This window comes from Bos mutus, chromosome 19, assembly GCF_027580195.1.
Source record: "Bos mutus isolate GX-2022 chromosome 19, NWIPB_WYAK_1.1, whole genome shotgun sequence".
NCBI classification, from domain to species: domain Eukaryota; kingdom Metazoa; phylum Chordata; class Mammalia; order Artiodactyla; family Bovidae; genus Bos; species Bos mutus.
In genome coordinates, this window is record NC_091635.1 from 27,323,861 (window position 1) to 27,349,982 (window position 26,122).

Consider the following 26,122-nt stretch of genomic DNA (forward strand, 5'->3'; position numbering starts at 1 on the left):
CTCACCCCACCGGCTCCACCCTGGGGCCCTCCCAACCTGCTATCCAGCTCCTCTCCCCAGTTCCTGCCAGACTGACACAGGGGCGGAAGCAGTGCTGCCACCCTGTCCCCCTTCTAGGAAGAGGCCGTGCCCTCTCCCTTCCATGACTCTGTCCCTGACTTCCCCTGGCCCTTCACCCTGTGACGTTTCCCCTGCTTTGCTGCTGGAGGTGTGTGCAACTCCCCTTGCAAAACGTTTACCAGGCCCTCTGCAGCCTTCCCTCCACATTCCCTGGCCCACCTTGGCCCCCAACTCTGAGTTCTCCCTTTGAGAAATTGGGCTATCCTAAACTGGGTCTGTAACCTTGAAGTTGCGGGCTTCCCTGGTGGCTCAGCGGTAAAGAATCCACCTGCCAAAATATAGGATTTGATCCCTGGGTCAGGAAGATTCCCTGGAGAAGGAAATGGCAACCCACTCCAGTGCTCTTGCTTGGAGAAGCCCAGGGAGAGAGGAGCCTGGTGGGCTACAGTCCATGGGGTCACAAAGAGTCGGACATGACTGAGCGACTAGACAACAAAACCCTTGAAGTTGATCTAATGCTGAGGCCCTCCTGCCCCCTATTTATCCTAAATAGTACCTGGGAAAATACTCTCCTTTAACATATTCATTCTGGTAAAGCTTCAGGATCCAGTTGAGGGCCGGGTAGGGAGCCCGAGTCGACCCCTAGGTTCTGCATCCCCTTCCTTCACTGACAGTTGCCATTTCTGCCAAAGGATGTAACCCAAAGACTCCCAGCCCCACCGGCTTACCCTCTCACCTGGCTACGTGTATCTGCAGAGCCCAACACACTTCCAGACACACAGGCCTCAGTCTAAGGATATAAAAATGCCAATTTCCAATTGCTACCTAAGTCATACTGCCCTTTCCACTTGCTAGAAATCAGTGCCTTCTTTCCCCTTGGCATGACCTCTTTCTCCTAGGCATTTAGGAATAATTTAGGGGAGACTGTGCTCTGTCTAGGAGGGGGAGGGTAGAAGTGAGCTCCTGTCCAAAGTGAACAACCCCCTTCCCCAGACCCCAGGCTAGTTGGGAATGGTGAGAAAAGCCATCTTAACCCCACCTTCAGTCCCAAAGCTCAAATCCATCCGTTCAGGCCAGGCAGAAGCAATGTTTTCTTTAATTCTGTCCCATAATATCCTCAACTAAAATCTCCCATGTGCTGTGTATTTGACACCGGGGACTGTGGCTGTCCCCAGCCCATGACTCAGACCTCTTTCACCAGTGAGTTCTTTCTGCCCCATCGGTTCAGCTCTGCACCCGCTGACCCAGTCACGGCTGGTGGAAGAGGGCGGGGAGAGTTTGGAGAATGGGCTTTAGGACCCAACGGGAACCTGTGCCTTTTGCAGCAGCCTAACCCAGAAGCAGGGGGGAATCCTGAATCGAGCTGAGAGGGCTTCCCCGGTTCTCCTGGGAACCCCATCGCCCCCCGCCGGCACGCACCTGAGCAGGTAGGACCTCGAACACCCCTTCCCCATTCTGCCTCGGCCGCCTTCCGCCTGGCCTCTCCGCTTCTCATCCGGCCGTTTCCCTCTCGGCAGTTCAGGCTTTCCCCGTCTCTCCTCCCCCACGGCTCGCTGTAGTCCAGGGAGGTGGGGGCCTGGGAACACAGGGGTGCCTGGGAGCTCGGAGCCCCTGCGCCCTCCGGCGCCCTTGCTGCACGCCCCTCAGGCATTCCCGTTCTCCAGCTAAGAATGGAAAGTGGGGGTAAGGTCTGCCCGGGCGCCAGACCCCGCTCCCTTCTTTGCAGTGTTTCCTAATCCCCCTTCCCCCACCTCACCTCGAGGGGAGAACTGGCACGCTAAGGTGACCGGGAGCCGGACCGGGAGACCGCTGGGGAAGCCAAGACTCCCTGGGGATTTCTCTCTTGCTTCCTCCCTGCCTACCCTCCCCGCCCCTCCAGCCCTAAGAGCCCAGGACTTTGCCCCCGAATCCCTACTCTCCTTGTAGACCCAGTGCCCGCTTCCAGGCTCATGGCACGTTGGAGTGGCCAAAGGCTGTGCGGGAGGGTAGTGGAGATTGTGAGCTTTTTAGGGGTTTGGGGGTGACCTTTCCCTGGGGTGGGGGGACGTTCTTTCAGGTTAGAGCCCTTCCCATCCTTGCCAACACCTCAACACCTATGGAAAAGCGCCCCCCCCCACACACACACCCCACTGTGTGTGTGTGTGTGTGTGTGTGTGTGTGTGTGTGTAGACCATATGGTTGTAAGATCTATAAGCTTGGGATAGAGGTGGCTATATGCATGGAAGGGGAGAGATCCCAGAGTGTGGCCCAGGCCAGAACAGAATCAGCCCAGATGGCTGGGGAAGGGGGTGTGGACCAAATCAGGGAGGCCACCCAGCCATGCCAGCTCCCTGGGCTCCTTGGTTTTCAGAGCTCGAGCTCCTGGTGTTGCCCTGAGGCTTCTGCCTTCCTGCAGGCTCTCTGGGAGAGAGGTGGATGATACCTAGTATTTAGGGTGACTTGTTTGTCCCTCTTCTGGGGGGCTGACAGGCCTTGTTCTCTGAAGATCTAGGGCATCTCATTCTGGTTTGGTGGGTTGGCGGGAGGGGTGTATGACTTGTCTGAGTAACCGTGTGTGTAAGTGTGTGTATTACCTCTGGGTGTAGCAGACTGGGCTGGGAAGCCATGGAAGAGACAGGTCACACTTTGAGGGAACCCCTCTAGCTCTCTGTGTGGGGGGTGGGTGGCGCACCTCTATCTGGTCACTCTATCTAGGTGTAGGGTATGTTCTGTATTCCTCCATGATCCCCCAGATCCCCTACGGGGTGGTTTTGGAGGAAAATGTGGATAATGGAGTGACTTCAGACTCAGTTCTGCTCTTGACCCAGGAAGGAAAGTAAATTCTGCTTGTGAGCAGTGGACTGAGAATCAGGCCTGAATTTGAGACTCAGCTCGCTCATTTGACTACGTGCATTTATACAGGTCTCTAAGCCTCTAGTTTCTTAATTTATAAAAATGGCTATTAGTAACAAGCCCGGCTTGCCTGATAGGGATGCAGCCATAAAGACCTCATTAGAAGATGTATCCTACAGCCCACTGCAAATGGTAGTGGGTGGGGGTGTGGCAGGGTGGGAGGGCGGGGATAGAGTTCCAGGATGGGATTCTTTTTCTAATCTAGGTCATCTCTCTGCCTTCAGTTTCCTTCCCCCATCCTTGCCCATCTCTGGGATGGAGGAACCAGGTTGTTGCCCTAGGGGCTGCAGAGTTCCCCTAATGCGGGTCATAGCTGGCTACCAGCTCTCTGGTCCTCTGGGGCTCCACACCTTCTCCCCTGAGCCCCGTCTCCACCTTCCTCCTGCCGTTCCTGCTCAGCGTCCTTGTCCCTGTCTCTCCCTGCCCAGTGGCCTCCTTGTCCGGCTCACTGGGCAGGAGCCCTAATCGGATTCGACAGCTGAGATATGTGTGGCGGCCGAGAGCAGGCGGGAGGGAAGCCAGTGGGAGGATGGTATGAGGGCTGCCCCTGGCACTGCCCAGGCCTCCCAGGCACCACCTTGGGCCTGCTGACTCCTGACTTGGCTGGGCCCCAGGGGAGGGGTGCCAGGGGAAGCTCAGGAACAAACAGGCTGGGGTCTGGAGATAAGGGGAGGGGGGAACACACGTAGGCCCCTAGGACCTCCCTGATATTTCATGCCCTTAATAAGCACTTCAGACTCTGACAGGCTTTGATGGGAGGAGAGGAGAGCAGGTGAGAGCCTGGCTGGCCTGCCCTGCTTCCTGCATCCCTGGGGCTCTGCCTTCTTCTCCCTTCTTGTTCAGAAATGTGTTCACTTTCCCCCTGCAGCCCCTCTGGCCAGTTTCTCCTGGAGGGTCACCTCTGGGAGCTGCTGGGGGCACTTGCGTCTGCCTTTCTCCAGGCTGTTTCCTCCCCTCCGAGGTATTTCTCTCACTCCCTCCCTGGGCCGGGAGCCAAGGCTCCTGGGTTTCCCGCCTGCCTCCTGGTGCAGAGCTGCCCTGCAGGCCTCCAGAGAGTCGCTAAGCTGGTTTCCTTCCTCCTGCGCAGGGAGGGCCTTCTTCCAGGGCTTGGAGGTGTCAGGAGTCCCAGGTGGGATAGGGGTGGAGGCTCTGTAGCCCCTGGCACCCAGCGTCCGGCTCCTCCCTCCCAGCCTCTGACTCAGCTTGGGGGCAGCATATGCCCAGCCTGGCAGGCATGACCTGTTCTTGCCTCTAGGCTTCCATCTTTATGTGTGGGAGCCAAGACCTCTCCTCTAAAGCTTCTTACCCCATGGCATCTGGGGGTGGCTACCGAAACCCCTCTGTCTGCACCCACACATTTAGGGGAATGGGGGATTGGCATAATTGAGGCTGGGGCACTATTTTGTCTTCCTTCCAGCTGGGCCAGGATGAAGAGAACCAGCCCAGACTTCCCCACACCGATTCCCTCTGCCCTCAAAAGACCAGTCCGTGGAGCCAGGCCCTGCCCTCTCGGTGCCCACAGTGTGGTTGGCACTGATTTGTCAGAAATTGGGAAGGTTTCCCTCCAGACCGCTGGCCTCCTCTCCCCCTCCCGTGGGGTGAGGATAGCTCTCAGATTGTAGGCACTTATGGGCAGGCCTCCCCCTAGGGAAGGGGTGTGGGGTGCCCCCGAGATGGCCAAGTTGGCACACATCCCAGGCTGGAGGGCTGGACCTGATTTGGGGCTGGGAGTTTGTGGGGAGAGCAGGACATGGGCCTCCCTGCCCCCCTCATTTCCTGCTCTTTGGGCAGCTGTGGGCGAGAAAGGCTGCAGGGACTATTTTTAGTTGGTCTGTCCCCTGGCAGGAGGGACGTGCAGAAAAGCACGGGGCAGGCAGAGGGGCTTGGCCAAGGTGAGGGCAAGCCGGCGGGCGGAGGAGTGAGGAAGGGCCAGGGGGGCAGTAGACAGAGTAAGGAGGAGGTGTGGCGGGCAGGGGAAGGGCCTTGAGAAGAGGGTCCTGACCAGAGGATGGGCTGGACTGGGCGGGGAGTCCTGGGGACCCCCAGGGCTCTCTCTATCCCAAGAGAACCAGAAGGGGCTTTGGAGGCACCTGGCCCATCCGTTTGCCCTACAGAGCGGGAAAGAGGGGATGTGATTTGCCCGTGGACATACAGCCCGTCACTGGGGGCTTTGGAACCCCAATCCAGGCCCCTTGCGCCCTTTGTTTTTCTCGTCACAGCCCCTCCCCCAACTGGGCTGTGCTACCTTGTCTGTCTGTCTGTCCGTCCGGCAGCAAGTAGGGCCTGGCCAGGCTCCTGGTCTCTTTCCCTCTCTGCTTGTTTATGCAGGGTCTTTGGTAAACCCCAGCTTGGTTTGTTTATAAGTCTCCACCGTGTGTGGAGAGAGTCTGTGTCCAGGCTGGAAGGAGGTCAGGGTTGGGGTTTGTTTACGTGGCCTGTGGCCACTGGTGTGAATCGAGGTGCTGGGCTGGTTCCAACAGTCTCACAGGCTGGCTCACCGGGAGCTTGGAGACACCTTCGAAAAGGGGCATCCGGCCTAACCCTATTTTAGGGACCCAGCGAGGGTGGGGGATTGTGCCCACAGTCCCAGGAGGAGTTGGGGACCGACCAAGGACTAGGATACAGAGCCCGTTGTGAGCCCCCGTCCTGCCACGCCTAGGCCACAGGGGTTGTTTGCCAATCCACCCAACAAAGGAAGGGGGTGGGAGCAGGGAGATTGCCACTGGCTTCTGATCACAGTCAGAAGTGAGCCCTCTGAGGCCCAGAGGTGGGGGAGAAAGTTCAGCAGAGATACGTGGTCCCTGAGTTGAGCCTCATCCCAGGGGCCAGCATGTTGCAAAGCTGCAGGGGGCGCCATTCCGTAGACCAGAGGGTGAAGGGCACCCTCTGGGGTTGTTCAGAGCCCTGCTTGGGGAGCTAAAGGTGCTTCTGTCCATCACCTTCTTTCTTCCAATCAGCTTCAGATCCAGCTGGAAGGAGGTGTCCCAGACAGGCTTTAATCCAACACACACTCCCCACCCTGCCTCCTGCCCACCAAGCAGGTCTCAGTGGGCCACCAACTGTGGTGCAGGGGCCCCTCCCCCTCTCTCCACTCAGTTTCTATGTCTCTGGGGGGCTGATTTATCATCCCCCCTCATCAGGCCGGCTGCAGTGTATGAGAAATCAATAGTGCAAATGGATTGAGGTTGTTCAGCCTGTCGGCTCCCCTTGGGCCCCATCAACTCTCCCAAGACTTGGGGAGTTACTCAGTCCGTTTCTGGCTCAACATACACAGAGATCCACACACCTAGTGCCTGTAGCCTGGGCACAGGAATGATTCTGTCTGTCTGTCTCTGTCTTCTCTCTTGTTCTGTCTCTCTCATATCCTGGGCTGGTCTTTGCATGACAAATACCCTTGAACATTTATTTTCTAGCTTGGGTGGAGTGGGGGTGGAGGGGCTTAAAGGGCAGTAGGCTGCTAGCCAGAGGTGGGAGGGGAGCAGGTGGGTGAGGGAGGCTGTATCCAGCGGGAAGGATGAGCTGGGGAAGGGATTGGGTGACAGCCCACCCCATAGCCTCTGGTAACTCAATCCCTGCACCCCGATTCCCCTCCCGCTGAACAACTTCAGCAGCTGCTGGCAGAAGCAGGGCTGGCAGAAATGTGTATGAGTGCATGTGTGTATGGCGGGGGGAAGAGGGGCTGTGGGGGCAGGAGGTGCTGCCAAGACACGTTAAAGGAGACTCACAGCCTGGGTACAACTTGGGTGGCAGGAGGAGGTGGGGCCGGGGAAAGAGTGGGTGGTGAGTGATGGGCAAGGGGCAGGCTTCATTCAGGGGTGGGGCAGGGCAGCCCAGGGGTCTCAGAAAACTTGTCTGCATGGAAGCAGGGCCTGTCATGGTGGGTGTGGGCAGTAGTAAGGGTTCAGGGGTGGGTAGCGCCACGGCTTGCCCCAGGATGCCTGTTCTTCATCAGGGATGCAGATAACCGTGGAGGACATGGCCTGCCCCTGTCCCCAATCCCTGGGCTGTGCCTGCTGGGTATCACAGTCTCGGTGACTAAGTCACTTCTGTCCTGGGGCTGGCAAGGTGCCAGGCTCAGCTCTTCTCGGTAGGTGAGTCACTGCCCTGGCATCTCCCCCGGATGCAGCTGAGTCACTGGCCGTGCCTGCTGGGCAGGTGGGCACTGAGCTTGGGGGTGAGGTTGGGGGGCTATGTATGTAGCCCCCAGCATCTTCTCTGATCTCTCTCTAGCATGTCCTGTCCCCACCCACAAATCTGCAGAGCCAGGCAAGGCTGGTGTTTCTGCCCTGTGCTCTGTTGGGGGATGAAGGAAGAGGGAGCAGGGTGCTGCATGGAAATATATTCAGGATAAATGGGGGGTTGAGGAGGGGTTGTGAGTTTAAATCTCAGCTCTTAACTCTGCCACTGACAAGCTGTATGACCTTGAGCAGGGCCATTCCCTTTCTGAGCCTCAGTTTCCTCATCTATACAATGTAAGCAGGAGCCTTGCCCTGGATGACTCTCCAGGACTGTGAAAGTGAGATGGGTGGGGCCATGAGGGGGGTTGAGGGGGATAAGCTGAGCAGCTAGTGAGGGGGAGAGGAGTCTGGTGGGGTAGGTTCAGGTTCCAGCAGACATCTCCACCCCACTTGCATCCAGGTGGTCTTGCGGGGGCAGTATTTCCCATCCTCTGTTCAGATTACTAGTGATGCTATTCTTCAAGAGTTCCCCACAGGCAGAGAAAGGGAGGCCTTGTTTTGCTGGAAGTGTAGGCTCTCTCAGGGTGTTTCACAGCTATTTTGTATCTCCTTTGTCTGACTGAGGCTGTCACTGGCCCCACACCTATCTGGATTTTCTCAGATTTCCTCCAGTTGGGAGAGGGATGCCTGTCTTGGGAAATCAGCTGCTCAGGCTCCTCTCGCAGCCCATCTCCTCTGCCTGCCAGAGGGGAAGCCTAGGCCCCAAGAAGGGGCGTCTTTTTTAGAGTGAGGAGTCCCTGGGACTGTGTCCCTCCTTTGGCCCCTGAGCGCTTCTCCTTCTTGCGTGAGAGTCCCTGGAGGGTGGGGGTGGAGACCCTGGAGTGGGTCCTGCAGAGCTGGAGTTCAACTCAGCAGTGAGGCAGTGCCCTAAAGTGTGCAGCTGTGTGCTTGTACACATGGATGTCAATTTTCTGTGCGTGAGTGTCTGCCCTCTGTGGGGAGCAGGTTTGTGGGTGCATGAATTTCTACCCTCATCTGCATGTGGGTCTCCTGCTCTGTCTTTTCAGGAGTGTGCCTCCCCTCTGCTTCATGACCTTGTGGGTACACAAATGCCTGTCTTGTATGTGCAAATTCTGTGTGTATACATATGTGTGCATATGTGTGTGTGCTAATGTGCACATGCTTGTGCATATTTGGATGTCCTGAGTGTGCATTTGCACACCTGCATCCCCATGTGCGCGAGTGAACCTCACCCCATGTGCTGGCAGGTGTACGTGAAGGCCCCCCTTCGTGGGAGGCAGTATGCCTGTGCGCAAAGTGCACGATACATTTTAGTGTCCTTGATCTTTCCCCTCTGGCCAACGCGGGAAGGAAACCTGGCAGAATCTAGACTAGTGGAATCTAGGAGGAGACTGTGCGAGCTGGGGGGCTGTTGGCACTGAGTCCCCTCCCTGAGCGGCGCCCCCTGCTGCTGGCTGGACTCTAGCTAGAAGGCCTTTTTTTGAGGGGGGGAGTTGGGGGACAAGGGGTTAAGCGTCGGCGTGCACATCTGGGAGCCATTGGCGCATTCCTGCCCGCTGAGCGCATGTTTGCGGATGGATCTGGCCGGGACAGGGCGGGAGGGGCTGGTTCGCACCGGCGGACGGAAATCCAGACGGGAGCGGGAGACAGCCCGGCCCAGCGGGCGGGAAGGGGCCTGGGGAAGCGTCACCCGGACGCTCTCTCCCCGCGCCGCCGGACCTCAGGGCACAGTGTCCTGCCGACCCTGCTTGTCCTACCTCGAACAGGCTGGGGGCCCAAAGCTGGAGAGAGACAATGAGATCCCTCAGTCCTAGACCCAGCTGTGCTACCTGTGCCGGGCGATCGGGGATTAAACCTAGTGTCCACTCGTCGCAGACTGGGGTTCCTCGTCTAAAAAGCGGGGACCGTCGGGCCGGTGGGTTTGAGAGCTCTGCCAGCCGGGTCATGCTGTCTCCTCACAGGAGGCCTGGGAATAGGCACTTCCCCTTACAGTGGGAAGTCCTGTGGGGGCACTTGTGGCCACTTCTCTGACCGAGGACCTGGAGGGAGGTGTTCACTTACTGATTCCTCTTTCTGTCCGCCCCCCGCCCCTCCCTCCCGCCATAGACGGCTAGAGTGGGCAGATGGTCCTCTCAAACGGAGCAGCAGGCTAGGAGGGGGCTTGTGGCCGTGTCGGGGACTGGGGTCTCTGCAGAGGGAGAGTGACTCAGATTCTGCCCCAATAATGCGAGTTTTCCTGTCTCCTCCAGCCTGGACCAGGAGAGAGAAGCTTGAGTCTGAGAACGTAGGGGTGCTCCTGGGCGCCCCCAGCTCGGGTCTTGGAATACCCCTGAGAATCGCTGTTCTTTTGGGGGAAGGGTTCTGGGGGTTGCTGAAAGGTTGGGTTGGGCCAGAGTTCCTCCGACCCACCCAAGTTGGAAAGGTGTTTAGGGAAGAGGAGGGGGCCGTGCTTGGAGGTGGTCTACATGCCTTTGCACTCCTTTTTTGCCAGTGAGAAAATTGAGATTTAGAGAAAGGAAGCGACTCGCTCAAGATCACACAGCTCTCATTTTCAGGGGGCTCCAGGAGAAAGATTATAATGAAAGGGGTCAGAGCCTTGACCGCTAGGGCCAGAATCTCTGCATGTGTTTCCAAATTACGTCGTCGCCTGTCTAACCCAGGTTTAGGTGTGAAGGGTGTGTGCTCGTGATCCTCGCTCCTGAGTGTGGGTGTGTGTGGTTGGGGGGAAAGGAGTGTGATACCGCACACGGCAGTCCTTTCTCCACTGAATCCTCATTCCATTCTTTGCGCAGAACTCCAGTTCTGGCTCTCAATCTCTTCTTTTGGGGCAGAGGGAGGGCTTCTCCCAGATTCCCACGGTCGAGCTTTCTGCTAGGCGCGGCTCCTTTAAGACTCGCCCGTTCCCTGGGTCTATGGGGGGGGGGCGTGATCCTGTGTGCCCGCCCCTGGCTCGTGATTGGTCGGTGGGCGGGCGGGGGCGGGCCCGAGGGTGAGGGCCTCCCCGCTGCTCGGTACCCTCCGCCCCCCCAGTCTGGGGCTCGGGGTAAAGTTTCAGCCTCCGCACGTGACTCGCCATGGCCGCTGCTTTAGCCCCGCGCCCCTGAGCCACGGCCCCCCAAACCGCTCCTCTCCCTGGACCCCGCAACCCCTGACGCCGAGCGGCTCCAAGGCTCAGGGTCAGGGCATACGCTGTGCCCGCGGGTGACCCGGACGGATTGCTTCCCCCTACTGCGAGGTAACCTCTCCCCTGGGGATTTTGGAGAGCCTCCGCCTCGCGCAGACATCGGGGCCCCTTGGCCTGTTCCTGATAGCACCCGCGGGCGGGGACCCGGTGCCGGGCGAGTTCCGACGGGAACCTGGGGTTTCCTGGGCTTCCCAACCCGCCGCCGTGCTCAGGGTGGGAGAGCCCCGTCTGTGCGTCTGTCTGCTCCGGTGTCTTCGCGCGCAGCCGGGAGATGTCTGGGGCCGTCTGCCGCGCGTGTCTCCGGCGGCCGAGCTGTGGCAGAACCCACGCTGGGAACTCCTGCCCTCTCTCGCTTTTCTTTTCACAAACAACTAAAACAAAAAGACTTTGAAACCTGTTTGGGGAGAGATCGGATGCCCAACGGACTAGCCCCCTCCTTTTTCTCCTGTTATCTGAGCCGCCCTGTGGTTTGGGGAAAATCAGCCCTGGGGCCCACCCCCACCAGAGGCAGCCGGTTGGGGGGCGGGGCCCATTCAGCTGGTGTCCCCCGTGGAGTGCGGGGAGCCGTCAGAACTGGGGACAGGAGCCAGTGCAGCCAGGGGAGGGATGTCTCTGAATCTGGTGGCACTGTGGGGCTGTGGAAGCATTTGGGGGCGTAGGGAGGAAGGCACAGATTGGTCGTCTTTGCTCTGCTGAGGGTGTCTGGGACCTGGTGCCACCCAGAAAGCGAGGAAGCTGCGAGCCAGATGTGTATGTGGGGGGCGCTGGAAAGTCTGCTTGGCAGTGCCCCTTCTCTCTGGGCATTGCCTTATTGTCAGGCTACTCCCTGAGAAGGGGGCCATGCCTCCATTGTGCCAGGCTGGGGATGGGGACTAACTCATGTGAAAATCAGATAAGAAAAGCCCCCCAGTCTGGGAGTCATGTCTCTACCATTCATCCTACCTTGGATAGGTTGCCCATATGCTGGCATGGAGGGGGGTACCCTTGGCCCCCACCTAATGTCAGCTCCCTCTTCTGTAACCAGATTGCCTTCTACTTGCAAGATGTGTGCACATGTATGTGTGTGTATGTTCTCAGATGGAGACTCCCCCCGCCACCTCCACCCACTGCGGGCTCACCCCCAACACTCATTTCTACTCCTGATTGCCATCCCTCCTCCAGTTGCCCAGTTAGGAGATTCAGAGATGTCTCTCATTCCCTTCGCTGGCTGCAGTGGTCACAGGGCAGGGTTGTTCTGGGGAAGTGGTTCAGTAAGGTTGTCAGGTCTTGCTAGGAAATGGGCTCAAGCCCCAAACTCTCCTCCGGGGCCTTGTGCTTGATGGGGAGGCTGGGCAGGGGAAGCCCCAGGTTGCAGTGGGGGTGGCTTGGAGCCTTGGGGCTTCCCCTGTGAGGGGTGGAGATGAGTCTGGGGGAGGGGATAAAAGAGTCTTTGGAGCTGGAGGGGGCGGGGAGGGGGGTGATTGTGGAGTCAGGGAGTTTGTGACTATGAAAGATGTTGGTGCACTGGGAGGGACTCAGACGTTAGTTCTGCCTGGAGTCTGGGCCATGCCGGTCCTGAGCCAGAGGGGTCACTGGTATCAGACTTGAGTAGGTCTGTGGGAGTGGAGGATCTTGGCTTTGGAGTGTGTGAATGAGTGTACATGAGGTGGGCACCTCAGGACTTTCCTCGCCAGACTGATAAGGGCAGTGCAGATGCAGGGGCAGTTCTGAGAAGACCCTGGGCTTGGAGCAACTTGATCCTGGCTGCCTCCTTTTATAGCCCCCATATCTCCGCCCTTCAGGTTGGCCCTAAATGCCCCACTACCACTCTGGGAAACCTCCCTGGTCCCCCTCCTACTCCTAACCATGTGGCCGCCTGGCAGGAAGCTAGCTGTGGGCAGCCCCATCCTAATCACCCCCATGCCTCCCCCGCTGGGCACAGTCACCCACATGTGCCATGACGTGGTTCCTGCCACCCTGTCTATTGTGGGGGGAAAGGGCATCGTCTGAGTGGCCCTTGGGATCTGTTTTGGGGGTATTGACCCAGACCCCAGTTAATTAAGCTCCCCTTCCTCTAAATCATTTGGTCCTTGGAACCTGGCTCTGTCTGCCCTCAGGGAGCGCCCCCCAACCCCCTCCCCACTCCTTGATCAGACTAGAGGGTCTTAGGTGGATGGTCCTCAGAATTCTGTGACAGGGTGGGGCCTGCCCCCAGATAAAACCTTCGTGCCCTGTTCCCTATTCTCTGGGTAGCATGGACAGGGCAGGACCCTGACTGGGCTGTATGAGTGGGTGAGTTTGGGACTCTGCTTCCATTTAGGAGCACTGTCTGGGTTCAGGGGTGATGGGAGTCTGGGGAAGGTAATCCTATCCTCCCCCCCACCCCAGTGCGATGAGTAAATCTCCTCTCACCCAGCACCCCACACCCTTCCCGGTGGTGGTGGTTTGGGGAGTGTGGGAAGCTGGCAGGGCCCCTGGCAAGATGGCCAGGGTTGTCTTGACTTACTGGGTTTTGGAAACGGAGTGTGGCAACTGATACCCCAATTCCCAGGGTTTTGGCCACACGTCCTCTCTGACGCCTGCTGTCTTTCCTCCCTCTGTTCCCCTCTCCACCCTCTGGCTGCTGTGTGGAGCCCACAGAGTCTGTGGGGGATGTGGGGTGGGGGCGAAGTCCCGGATCTCTGTGTGTGTCCAGGGAGTGTTCTGGAGATTGGCAGGACTGGCTGCGGGAGTCTGGGTGTCCCTGCGCAGTGGGCGGCGCACGAGGAGTGGGCCCAGAGTGTGAGAACGTGTCAGTGTCGGTGTGCCTGTCCCGTCTGGCTTGGGTGTGGGTGTCTCTTGCTTCGTCTGGATCTTGCCTCCCGCTCCAGTCCCAGCCCCTCCTCCCTCTCAGCTGGGACCGCCTGCTCGCTCTCTCCGCAACTGGAGCCTCCCTTGCCTGTTCCTGGAATTTGGAGAGGAGGAGGAGGAAGAGGCAGGCAGACAGACCTCCCACACTCTAGCCCGCCCGCCTGGCATCTTGGGGAAATGAAATAGGTGCTATGGAACTAAGGTTTCCTTGCCTTCGCCAGACCTTCCAGCACGCAGAGTCCAGGGGGCCAGGTCTTACAGGAGGGGTCTGGGCTCCCCCCACCCCGCCCCCAGGCAGCAATGTCTCCTTCTTCTACCCAGCATCCTGTTGGCCAGGGCCCCTGCCTGGACCTCCAGGCACCACTGTCAGCCTGGGGAACGAGTGGGGATTAGTCTGCTGCCAGCCTGGCCAGCACCTGTTGCCAACCCCCAGCCCTGTAACTGGAGCTGGCCGGGGAGGGGGGCTGCAAAATGACAGGTGGAATTTCTGCAGCCAGGCAACCCCCCCACCCACTGGGTATGCCTTTCCCTTCCGGGCCGGGCCCCGGAACCAGGAAAGCCTCCCCTCCCCTCCCAAGTGTCAACCTGATCTCATGGATGATGTGCCTGTCCTGCATGTGGGGGTAGGGCCTGGGAGATGGGCAAGGGGATGAATTTATTGCTATTTGCCCGATGACCCCCACCCCCTTCCCTGCCTGCAGAGCTGGGCTGCCCATGTTCAAATTTTCTGAGCTCTGCTGCTCTGGCTGGACTGGGGGGGGTGGTGGTGGGGTGTGTGGATGGGGGTGGTTCTCTGTTAATGTTTTAATTGCATAAAAACTGGGAGCTCAGCTCCGGGCCAGTGGGGAGTCTGGGTCTGGCTGGCCGCCCGGTTTGGGCTAAATATAGTCTGGGACATCTGCAGAGAAGGGGAGGGGGGTGGCGGGAGGTTCCATTCCCCCCACCTCCGGCCAAGGTGCCCTCGTCTGGGCGGGCACCTTGGAGCTGGGAGGGGGATTCCTCAGCACAGAATGCAGGGGAGAGGTGGTGTGGGCTGGGCACCGTTGGGACCTTGCTTGCCTGGAGGCCAGTAGACGCCTGAGATGAACCTGGAGGCTCAGGACCAGGGTGGAGTGGGGCGTGCCAGATCCAGTGGCTCTGCTCCCCTCCACCCAGAGCTGCCTGAGGTCAGGCAGTCTGTGTCACTGCGCCTGGTGGTATGTCACGGTGACCCACTCTTGGTGCGCCTGTGTGTACACACCTCCCTTGGAGTAGCTCCCTCCCAGCCCCTCCCCTGGAGCTCCTGTCCCCCGGGTCCTACCGCAGGTCCCCAGCCCTCCTTCCTTGTGTCCCTCGCCCCACAGTGAAACCTTCAGCCCAGGAATCGAGACTTGAGAAGGGGAAGCTGTGGTGGGGAGTTCTCTGATCTCCAGTCACGGCAGGAAGTGGAAGGGAGGGGGACCCAGCGGGGAGAACCATGAGTGGCAGGCAGGGAGGGAGGGCCCATCAGCCCTGCGGCCAACTGCGCACACTGCAGTGTGGGGTGCACCTTCCCAGCTGCCCCCTTCCCTCCAGTTCCAAGTGGGGTAAACTTAGGGGACCGCTGATTCCCCCGGGGCGGGGGACTGCTAACAAGCTTCATCACCCCCCACTGAAAAAAAAAAACTGTCTTCCCGTCACGTGACTGTCACTTCCTGTCCCACTGTGGTTCCCGGGATGTTTGTTGTTGGTTGCCATGGAGATGGCCGCCTTGGGCACTACCCTGGCTCTTGTGGGGAGCACACTGCCCCTCCCTCTAGGCCCACAGTTGCGGGAGGGTTGGAGGGGGCCTGCCCAGGGGGCTGTTTCAGGCTGAGTGTGTGTGGTCTCTGATGCCCCAGATCCCCCAGGGCCCCCCAGACTTCTGTCTGTGGGAAGGAGTCGCAGCCACCCAGTCAGACTGAGTGTCGAGGAGACTGTGACCACGTCTGGCTGCGCTTGGCTGTAGCTGACTGAGTCTGACTAGTTGTGCAGACCTCCACCTGGGGGTCCCGCTGGCCTAGAAAGACTCCCGTTCTAGGAACGTCTGCTCCTGTCCTCTTTCCCTTCGGAACCTTCTCCCATCCTGTGTTCTCATGGAAACTGCTTTCCCCAGGGAGTTCCTGCGGCTTCTTGGGGTCCAGGCTGGAGTAGGGAGGGCCCCGGCAGGATCCCCGGTTTTGTGTGATTTGGAGGTGGGGAGGTGGTGCTCTGTAGCGCCTCCTCTCGCCTCTGCACACAGCCTGCATCCACTTCTCCCTGATCCCACGGGCCCTCAGCTGAAGGGGCAGGTCGTGGGACTTTGTGACCATCTGCCCCACCCCCTGGTGGGCTTCTCTGTTCGGAGGGGGCTAAAGTAGGGGAAGAGATTCCCTCTAGTTCCAACCCCAACTGAGTAGGCGAGTGTGGAGTAGGAAGTTCCTGGGGGGTTGCTGGATAGAGGGGTATGGGGCGGGGCACAGTCTGACTCAGGCCTGGTCTGGGGTCAGAGCCAAAAGGATATCCTGAGGCAGGAGGGGGGGCGTTCCCAGCTTCCCTGCAGTGCGGTCCCTAGGGAGGGATGCTGAGAGGGGGGCTCGTAGCACTGTGTGCTGCTGACAGTCTTTCTGCCCTCAGATTCAGAATTGGCACTCCCAGGGCTGGGGCAGGGCTGAGGAGTTAGCAGGGTAGATTGCTATAGCCTTACATCTACGCAACACCTATACCTGCGCACACACACACACACACACACACCACCTACACACCTTCTGCTCTCTGTGTTCACCCCCACCTCCCCCTGCCCCCCGCATTGTGATAGTTGTACTTCCTGCCCTGCGGAGAGGGGAGACAGTGGTGAGGGGGCAGCTGCCAAGGTGGGGGTGGGGAAAGCCCCATGCCAGGCTGGTTGTGAAGACAAGACGGTGGTTTCCAAGCTGGGGGGGGTCCCCTTTTGTCTGTGCCCCTTTGGTCCTCCACCCGGACAGAGCTGCCTCTGTGTGGTCCACACACTCCTGTGGTCTGGCTGTGGCCTCAGCAGCCTCATCTCTTCCTCTTCCTGTTTTCTTCCTTCCCCGTGGGCCAGTCCCTCTCCTTGAGGCCTGAGCTGCCCCCTGCCCTTTCACCTGCTCTCTGCTCCGAGAGAAGACTGGGTGGGAGGCTTCAGCTCTGATTCTGAACGGGTCCCCCAGTCACCTTGGGCTTTGGAGGCCCCAGTCACATCTCCCAGGGGCCTCTGGGGTGCAGTCCCTGGAGGTGCAAGAGTTGGGACACTGCCCTGACTGGCAGAGATGCCCCCCCACTTCCTTCTTGCAGACCTGGCCTGTCCTGGGCTTGAGTTATCCAATTGCCTTCTGCCTGGGATTCAGTCACATGGGGAGCATGGCCTGTGGACATCAGGCAGCCCAGTGAGGCTGGGGCAGAAGCTTGGGCCGGGGGGTACAAGTTGGGGAGACATGAGACCCACTTTTTGGGAGTAAGTACTGCAACTTGAGACAGGGGTGGGGTCGGGCAGTGGTAGCATCCTGAGGCCAGCCTCTGGACTTCAGGTCTCCCCTAACTGTCTCCAGTGATGTGCCCTGCAAGCGCTTGGGGCAGGTTTTCAAACAGTTCCTAGCTCTGGCGAGGCAGGCCTGGGCTTCTGAGGACTGGTGGGGAAAGAGATGCCCTCCACTTATCCCAGCCTCACCCAGCCGATCCTCCTCTGCCCTGCCTGGGGTGGTCTCTTTCAAAATGAGGCTGGTCTTGCCGGCTTCCTGCAGCCTAGAGCCGGGTGAGCAAAAGGTAAACAGAGGACGCGCATGGCCGGGAAGAGAGAGGGGCCCCTGGAAAAGGGCGAAAAAGAAGTAATGTTCATTACTTTGCTGATCTGAGAAGTATGGGGGAGGGGGAGAGGTTGTGGCTTTGTGTGTGTATGTGTGTGTGTGTGTTTTCCTGGAAAGTTTATAAATAGTTCCAGCCCACTGTTCTGGTTTGAAATCTGCCCTGTCCCGCCCTGCCCTGCCCTGCCAGCTCCTGGCAGGGGAAGGGGGTCCAGAGAGACTGGGTCTTTGCTTCTGCCAGGGCTGGACTCCCTGCCCCCCACCCCCAAGTTGAGCTTGAGCTTTGGGTGTCATTTGCATATGATTCATTGACTGTCTAGAATGCTTAGGAAAGCCCCTGTCGCCCCTTCTTTTAAGCTCCTCAATCCTTATCCCCTTCTCTCTCAGCCTATCCAGAACTGCCTGGCCTCTGTTCCTTAGGAGCCTTAGTTGTGGGGGAACTTGGGAACAGAGAGGAGAAGCAGATGAAGAGGAGGACAAGGCCGGCTGGGTTTGGGGACCCCTGGCTGCCCTTCCCTGAGGGCAGGGAAATAAATCGACTATTTCTCTTCCCCTCCTCCGCTCCCCAAATCCAAAGGTTTCCCTTTTTTGGTTTGTGAAACGAAAGAAGGGAATTTGGGAAAGGATTGTGGTCAGGCCTCCACCCACACCCCAAGTATTCCTCTCCCTACATTCCGCTCCTTGGTCTAGGGGGGAAACAGACCCTGGAAAATGGGTAATTTTCCCACCCAGCCCTGTCAGCAGATACTAGCCCTGGTTGGGGAGAAGGAGGGGAGTGCAGACACATGGGCCAGGGAGGCGCTGAGGAGGCGCTGGCAGATGGGGAAGCAGGGGACCCCGTTGCCCAGCACCTCCTGTGTGCCAGGCACTGTGCTAGGTACTTTCCAGGACTTTTATCTCTGAAATCACACAGCCAGTTGTTGAGGTAGGCAGTTCACAGGCAAGTAAACAGATGCTTAGAGAGGTTAAGTGACTTGTCTAAGGTCACCCAGAGTGGCAGAGCTGAGATTTGACCCTTCAAAACCTTTGGTTCTTTCTGCTGTCTTCACGGCTTGGCCAACTTTTGTCTCTCTCTAGATGTGAGACTCTGGGGACCTAAGGAACGGGGGGCTGGGACTCCTGACGCTGGGGAAGGGATCCTGGCACCTTTGAGGGCGGGGGAGTCCCCAGCGGTCAGGGGTGCCTGGCTGGTGGTCAGTGCTCCAGCCCTCCCCCCACCCTCTTTGTGCTGTGCTGAGGCTGAGCTAGGTGTATGGGAGGTGAGGGCCTGTGGTTTTTCCCTCCCTCGAGGGAGGGTGCCCGTGGGCAGTGGAGGTGGCAGGCACAGGGTGGAGGTTGGATGTGGGTAATTTGTTTTCCCTTTCTTTGGTGCTGGTTTCAATTCTCTGACAGTGTCTTCTCCACCCCTGGGTGCCTGGGGCCAGGGCCCAGGCATCTGCCCGAGGGTGGTCATGGTTCCAGAGAAACCTATTGAGGCCAAGCCTGTGCTCTTTGGCCCCACCCCCCCTCATCCCTGCCCTTGCCCATCCCTGTTCCCTGGCCAGCCTGGCCCTTGGCCCATTTCTGTGACCTTTACCCCCTCCCTTGACTCAAGGCCTTCCCCAGGGAGTTGAGTAACTTTGCATTGAAGTTTGCAGGCTGAGCTCCTTTGGTGAAGCTCTGATGGGGGTGGGGGACGCCTTCCAGCCTCTCCCTGGGGTGTGTATCTGTGAGTGAGGTTTGAAGTATGGTCCAGTTTCAAACTTCTCAGGGGCAGAGTTGAGGCATATTAAGGTAGCTGTTAGTCTCTTTTGGGGTCAAGGGTGGGCTCCAGAGGGTCCAGACTGAATCCGCCCCCACCCTTCAAAAGCTCGGTCAGGAGGCCTGGAGTCTGGAGTGAATGGCTTCCTGGGCTTCACCTCAGGAGGTAGGCCCCCCTATGGACCTGAATCTACTGGAGTGTTTCTCTGTGTGTGTGGACCCTGCTGCTGTTGGGGGGCTGGCCCACAGGGAGGCAGGTGCAGAGGCCAGCCTGGCTGGGTGAGGACCAGGGAAAGTACAGTTTGGGAGACCGTGGGGCTGTGGTTGTGTGTCTGTGAGGAGCTGTGTCCTGGGCCAGGCATGCAGATCTGGAGCCAGCTTCATTGTGTGTGGAGCCTAGGTGTGGGGGATCATGTGTCTGGGTTCCCCCTCCTCATGTGCCACATGCATGTCTGCACGCACACAGGCTGGGTGTGCAAACGTGCCCTTGCCCACCGGACGCTTTCCCTAGAACTCTGCGTGTAAGTGCCTGCAAGTGTGTGTGTGTGTGTGTGTGTGTGTGTGTGTGTGAGGTCTGACTGTCAACACTACTGAGGCTCAGCCAGTCCCTCCTTCTCGTGCTGGCTCGAGTTCCCCTTGTGCGGGGCCCCTCAGGGGTGTGTAGGGGGGCCAGGGTGGCAGCTGGCCCAATGGGTGGGGCCCCTGTTCCTCTGACGTCAGCCTCTCTGCCTGGGAGGGAATCGGCGGGGGCCTGGGGAAGGAAGGGGGCACCTCATTCAGGAGTAAGAGAGGCCCTAAGGAGGTCATAATTAGTAAAAATAAAAATCATGGTCATTAACAAGGTCCAGATTTCACTCCTGGGGAGCTGCCCCCTCCCTTGCAAGTACCTGTCCCCACCTCCCCCCTCAGCCCCACACAGTCACAGGCTGGGTGGCTCGCCCAGCTGGGCCCAGAAGTCCTGGCCTCGTCCACAGTGGCCTTGGCAGAACTCCTCCATCTCAGGCATCGTTCTTGGCCAAATGCTGGTCAATGCGTGTCCCCTGGACTCCAGGTCTGAGCCTGGAGCCTGGAGCTTGGAATATGGTATTATGGCCTGAGCTTGGAGAGGAAGGGGTTGGAGGCCATCCTTATTTTGAGTCTCTCTGGCCCTGTTTTCTTTTCTTCTCTTTTCTCTTCCCTTCCTCCCCTTAACAGCTTTATGGAGATGTAATTCGTATACCATGAAATTCACCTATTAAAGTGTATAAGTGAGTGGCTTTACTATAGTCACAGAGTTGTGCAACCATCACCACCTTCACTTGTAGAAATTTTTCATCACTCTAGAAAGAGCCCCCGTACCATTCAGCAGTCACTTCCCATTTCCCTCAAACCCACACCCACACCCCCCCCACCCCGTAACTAACCACAAGCTACTTTCTGCCTTTTTAGATTTGCCTGTTTTGGACATTTCATATAAAGGGAATCATACAACAGGTGGTCTTTTACAACTAGCAGGATGTTTTCACGGTTTATCCATGATGTATATATCAGGACTTTGTCCCTTTTTAAAATATATTCATTCATTTATTTATTTGGCTGCGCCAGGTCTCGGTTGCAGCACTCGAGATCCTTAATCTTCGTCGCCTTGTGTGGGATCTTCAGCTGTGGCATGGGAGCTCTTAGTTGCAGCATGTGGGATCTAGTTCCCTGACCAGGGATCAAGCCCAGGCTGCCTGCATTGGGAGCACGGACCACAAGGGAAGTCACAGTGTCTTGTTCCTTTTATGGCAGAATACTATTCCACTGTATGGATGTACAGCATTTTATTTATCCGTTCATCTGTTGATGGACCTTTGGGTGGGTTCTACTCTTTTGGCTATAAGGAGTGTTGGTATGAAGGTTTGTATCCATGTACAGGTTTTTGTGTGGACTTAATGTTTTACCTTCTCTTGGGTAGATACCTAGAAGTGGAATTGCTGGGTCATATTACTCTGTGTTTAACCTCCTGAAGAACTGCCAGCCTGTTTTCCAAAGCAGCTGTACCATTTTACATTCCTGCCTACTATGTATGAAGGTTCAATTTCTCCACATCCTCACCTGCTTGTTAGTATCAGTCTTTTTGATTATAGCCATCTTGGTGGATGCAAAATGGTATCTCATTGTGGCTTTGATTAGCCGTGTTTCTCTTTGCTTTTTCATATGTGTCACAGGTGTGTGTGTGTGTGTGTGTGTGTGTACACACACACACACAGTCATATATAAATACATGCATGGTTATTGATACTGTTTATACATATCCTCCTAGGCCTCTCGTGGATGCTTCTCTTCCTGTCTCTTTCTTTGCTCTTGTTGCTGCCTGTCTCACTGTGTCGTGGAATTTCTGGGTTCACCTCTGTCTCTTGCTACCTGTGGTGTTATCTTTGTGTATCCTCAGGCCCCAGCTGTTCAAACAGGGTGTGGATCTGTGTATACACTGATGGTGGTGGGGGCATCTGGGCTCTCATCTTCTGCTCACCTCCCACTCCCTCCAGGGAGGTTGCTTCTGCAGGCAGAGGATGTGGGTGAAGTCTGAGCTCAGTTTCCCTTGCTCCTTCATGGTGGGCGAGGAGAGTAGGGGGCTTCCATGCTAGGTAGTCCCTGGCACACTCTTCACCCCCAGCCCATCATGCTGTTAGGCAATGGAGGTGACACTCAGGAGTCTCAGCTCCCATTTCCCTATTTGTAGGTATGTAAACGGGTCTGTGGGACAAACCCATCTGGGGTGCTTGGGCTTGGATTTGGGGGGGAAGTGGTGTAAGCAAGGCCCCCTGGCTTAGGAGTCATTTTTCTGAGAAGTGCCAATGCTTTAGGGAAGCGGCTTTTCCTCCCCCTCCCTCCTCCTCTCAAGCACACGTTCTCTGTGTCTTGACCTCAGGTAACCTGCTTTGGGGGAAGGAGGGCCAGCTGCCTTTCTCTGCTGCAGGAATCCTCCAGGGTGGCATGGCAGCGTGGACGCTTTGCTCTCAGGACTGTGGGTGAGAGGCCCTCCTCGCTCTGGGCTCTGTCCCCGTCTCCCCAGCCTGGCTGTGCTGTCCTGCCACCCCCAGCAGTGTCTGGGCCTTACTCCCAGGCTGTCTCTGCCAGCCAGGCATGGTGCCAGCTGTCTGCTCAGCCGGGTGCCACGGGAAAATCTCCGGCTGCCCAGGTTGGGGAGCTCCACGGGGAATGCCCGTGAGCCCGCTCCTCGGTGCCCACTCACCTGTCTTTTCTCTCTCTGCAGCATCACGGGACATGGCCCCCACAGCCGCCTAGCTGGGGCCCACCCAGGAGAGGCTTCCTTTTCGGCATCCTGAGGGCCCGCTCTGGACCTTCCCGGGAAAGTGCCAGCTCGCAGAACCGCTTGACCAAAGGACTGGCTCTTGGGACGTCCCCCAGCCCACCGGCCCCCCCTAGAGTGGGGGTGCCAGGAGCCTGAGATTAGCCTGCTGGCCTTGGACTGCAGCTCCGGGACGGAAGGGGGGGTGGGCTGACTGCCCAAGCCCCCTCTGGGCCCAGGCCCCATGCCCCGAGGAGAGGCGGCCTGAAGCCCGCCAGACTGTCTGCCTGCGCTTCTGACTGTGGCCGCCTGGCATGGCCAGCAACAGCAGCTCCTGCCCAACACCTGGGGGAGGGCACCTCAATGGGTACCCGGTGCCCCCCTACGCCTTCTTCTTCCCCCCCATGCTGGGTGGACTCTCCCCGCCAGGCGCTCTGACCACTCTCCAGCACCAGCTTCCAGTGAGCGGCTATAGCACGCCATCCCCAGCCAGTAAGTGGGGTCGGGGAGCGCCGTGGGAGGGGGCCGTGGAGGGCGGCAGGCCCGAGGCTGGGCCTCTGGGCACATCTCTTCCTCAGCAGCCAGGTTTCCTCCAGACAAGGGGGACCTGCTGGACAAGGGGGCTTGAGGATGAAAGGCCAGTAGGCTAATCACCGTGGTTGTGTTTTGTGTTGGGGGGTGGCCTGGAGTGTGGAGAGCTGAGACAATGCTGTCCTCTGGCCCCTCACGCCCCCTCCTGTGCTCTGCCTTTGAGGGCCTTATAAATAGCTCCAAGCACTGGACAAGGAGGCTGGAGGCGGGTAAACAAACCTCTCAACATTTGGTGGGGATGGCTGGTCTACTGAGAACAGGACCCCACCTCCAGCCCACCCCATCCAGTGCCTCTGAGAGAAGGGACTGGGAGGAGCACCCCCTCCCCTCACCGCTGGCCAGGCTGCATGGTGCTTCCCTTGTGGGGAGGGGCCGGGGCAGGGGAGGGCCCCACAGGCAGCCTGGTGATGGGGGGAGAGTCCGGGGAGGGGACACAGGCCTGGACTCTGGCTCTGCGCGCAGGCCTGCTCTTGGCAGGGCCTGTGTTTTCTCTCCGCCTCCGCCGTCTGCCACGGGGGGTCGCCTGTTGGCTGGGTGGGGGTCTCAGTACCCTTCCCTGGCTGGCCGAGCCAGGTAGTGGGAGGTGGCGGCACTGAGGCCAGCTGGCAGAGTCCAGGCCTCGGTCCTGCCAGGCCGCTTACAGTAACTCTGGCCCCCAGGGCCCAGCTGGGCGCCAGGCCAGGGTTTGGGGGAGGAGGGAGCCGGGGCCTGGCCTGGGGCGGGAGGGGGTGGAAGCCCTAGAAGGGGACCATGGACGGCAGGCTGGCCTGGCCGGTCAGCTGTTGACCTGGGAAACGTGTCCCACCTCTCCTGGCGGGCAGGGACTGAACACCCTGCCCCGGGCACCCACCGCCTCTCCCACGCCACTGGCAAGCTGCCTGGCACTGCTGCCCTGTGCGCCTGGCTGGGCTGGGTCAGTGCCCCCTTCCCAGCGTGGGGGCAGCACACTCTCCCCGGAGCCAGGGAGTCTCTTTGTCCCTGGGGCAGGACCTGGCTGGGCGCCTCACTGCCCGCACTGGCCGGCTGCCCACCGCCACCACTGCTTCCTGGCTCGCCTCCTCTGGCTTGCACGGTGGCCTCCTCCCTCTCCAGCCCCACCAGCCACTGAGAGCAGGGGCTGTAAGTCTGTGCTCCTTTAGGTCCCTACCCTCTGGGCCCCGGGGCAGGGGGCAGGCGGATGCTGCCTCCTCAAACCTCCACCTTCTGTTTCCTCCCATGGAGGGGGCACAGCAGGCACATTGTGACCTGGGAGTCAGAACGATTCTGGCCTGGTCTTTAGTCTGTGTTTGGTGATGGGAGAGGCCAGTCTCTGAGTTTGGAGATGCTGGGCCAGTCTCTGAGTTAGGGGATGCTGGAGAAGGGGCGGGTGGGTCTGTGGTGCCTGAGATCTGTGTGGGAACTGGAGTTCACATCCCAGTTCCAGGAACTGGAGTGTCTGCTTCCCGCCAGGGTGGGGTTTTTAGGGAGGGAGAAACCGAGGGCGCTCAGCCTGGTGCTGGTGGACCACTTGCTCTTCCCCAGGTGATTGGGAACAGGGCCTTGGACACTGTCCCCCTGGGGCCTGGCTCACGGTGGGCTGGCCTGACCCTTATCTTGTGCCGGACAAGCGAGTGTTTTGCTCTCCTTTTTGAATGTTGCAAGCTTCTTCCTCTTTCTTCGAGGTGGGTGGGGAGGGTTTCCGGGTACCCCACCTCCCACCCTGGTAACCTTCTTCCCCCAGGGTGGGGTGCCCACATTTCTAGTTAAGCAATGCCCCTTCCTGCCCTCCTCCCTCTGTGAGCCAGTGGGTTTCCCTGCCTCTTCCTAGTAAACAACAACACCTCTGCTTACCCAGACCCCCAGCTTCTGAGCTTCTCCCTGACCTTCCTTCCCCTTAGGTCAGAAACCTGTCCATCCACCCCAAGAGAGCCAGGCATCTCCCTCTTTGTCGTGGAAGGCTGTGGGACCTGGTAACCCTGGCTTTCAGCTCTGGGTAGTGCAGCATGACAGATCAAAGTTCAGACCTGGAGGCAGCCTCGCTCCCCCCACCTGAGGGCTGGTGCTGGGGGCCAGGCATTTCCCAGGATGGTGGACAGCTGTGGCCCCCATCCCACCAGGAGCGATTATATGCTCTGGTCCCCTGCCACCCTTCCTGCAGGCAGCCTGGCACAGGAGGCCCCCTCCTCCCACTTGGCGCCAACAAAGGTGTTTGGATAATGCCCCCTCCACAACTTCCATCCCTCTCACCAAGTTGGGGCGGGGGGAGGCCGGACCCTGGGTGCGCTTCAGAGACTCAGTGGCCTGTGGAAGGACAGAACTGTTCTCTAGGTCAGTGGCGAGGGGTGGGTGTTTGTCCTGCTGTCCTCTCCCTCTCCCGGGAAGCCAGAGTGGGAAGTTCCAGGGATGGTACAAGATCTCCTCCTCCAAACCAGCCCTGGGGGCTTGGTCTCTTGAGGACTGGTATTTACTGTGGAGGCTTGGGATTCTGTGTGCCTTGTGGGGAGGGTCAGGGTTGTGTGTGCTTGGGGAGGGAGGTGAGGGTTGGGTGTGTTTTAGGGGTGGGGAGGTCAAGGTTGGGTTTGTGCTGGGGAGGGGGTCAATGGCTTAAAAGTACTGGGTGAGAGGGTCAGAGTGTGTTTGAGGAAAATCAGATCCAGAGCCGGGAGGGGTGTCAATGTGTTTGTGTGCTGGAGGGGGAGGTGACGTAGGGCACCGAATGTGTAAGGGGGAGGGGTCTGTGATTGTGTGTTTGGAGGGGGAAGGGTCTCTATTTCTTATCGCTAGTCTAGGCTGGAGAGGAAACGCACCTGCCTTTTTTTATTGCTTGCCCTGGGAATTCCATGGGGTGGGAGGGGTTGCTGTGGAGTAGGCTGTGTAGCTTGAGTTCTGGCTTTGCCATTTACTAAGTGTGACAACCTCTCCGAGCGTGTTTCCTCGTCTGTAAAACAGGGATCTAAGCAGAAGCTCCCTCAGACGGCTGAGGTTAGGCAAGATCGCCGACGTAATGCACTCTGCTCCTCGCCGTGCGTGCGCTCATCGCTGTCTCGTGGCCGTGGTACCTGGGTTTTATGACAGGGGAAAGGGATCGTGACCCTTTTCTGGGTGGGAGCTGGAGAGAATGGGATGCTGACATCTGTGGAGCACCTACTGTGTGCCTGGGACTTTATCTCTGTTTTACAAATCTTAATCCCGACAATCCGGGAGAGGGACATTATCTCCATTTACACATGGGGAAACAGCGCTGGTGGTTATGTGGCTGAGCTGAGTGACCCTACAGCTGGGCTGTTGTCTGCCATCCAGATAGGCAGCCCTGGGAGGGTATGGTGGGGAGCCCTGGGTATGAGGAGTCTAGGCGGCGGATCTGGGCCATGGTGAAACCCCCTCTTCCCTGGCTGAAGGTAGGAGGAAGCCCCGCTTCTGCTTCTGGACCTCCCGCCTTTACCCAGCAGGGGGCGTAGGGAAGGCCTCCCCCTAGCCACGCCCCCTCTTCTGTTTTTGATCCTGAAGGCTGGAGGGAAAGAGCGATAAGAGGCCCGGGCCAGATCTCCATCCTGTCCTGGAAGCTGCGGATACAATCTGT

At 58.6% G+C, this 26,122-nt stretch overlaps 1 protein-coding gene across 3 annotated transcripts in view; it reads left to right on the plus strand.

The window, feature by feature from the left end:
* The first annotated feature begins 1,344 nt into the window (after positions 1–1,344).
* RARA (retinoic acid receptor alpha) overlaps positions 1,345–26,122 on the plus strand; it is a 44,162-nt gene continuing 19,384 nt past the window's right edge. The window contains exons 1-3 of one of the 3 annotated variants that reach the window (XM_070389807.1): positions 10,178–10,386; positions 21,592–21,691; positions 21,937–22,464. In XM_070389807.1, coding sequence (XP_070245908.1) covers positions 22,287–22,464 — 178 coding nt within the window. In that variant the 5' untranslated portion in view covers positions 10,178–10,386; positions 21,592–21,691; positions 21,937–22,286. Of the gene's footprint in view, positions 1,488–10,177; positions 10,387–21,591; positions 21,692–21,936; positions 22,465–26,122 lie in introns of those variants that run through there. The other 2 variants (XM_005898033.3, XM_005898034.2) reach the window with 2 other exon arrangements.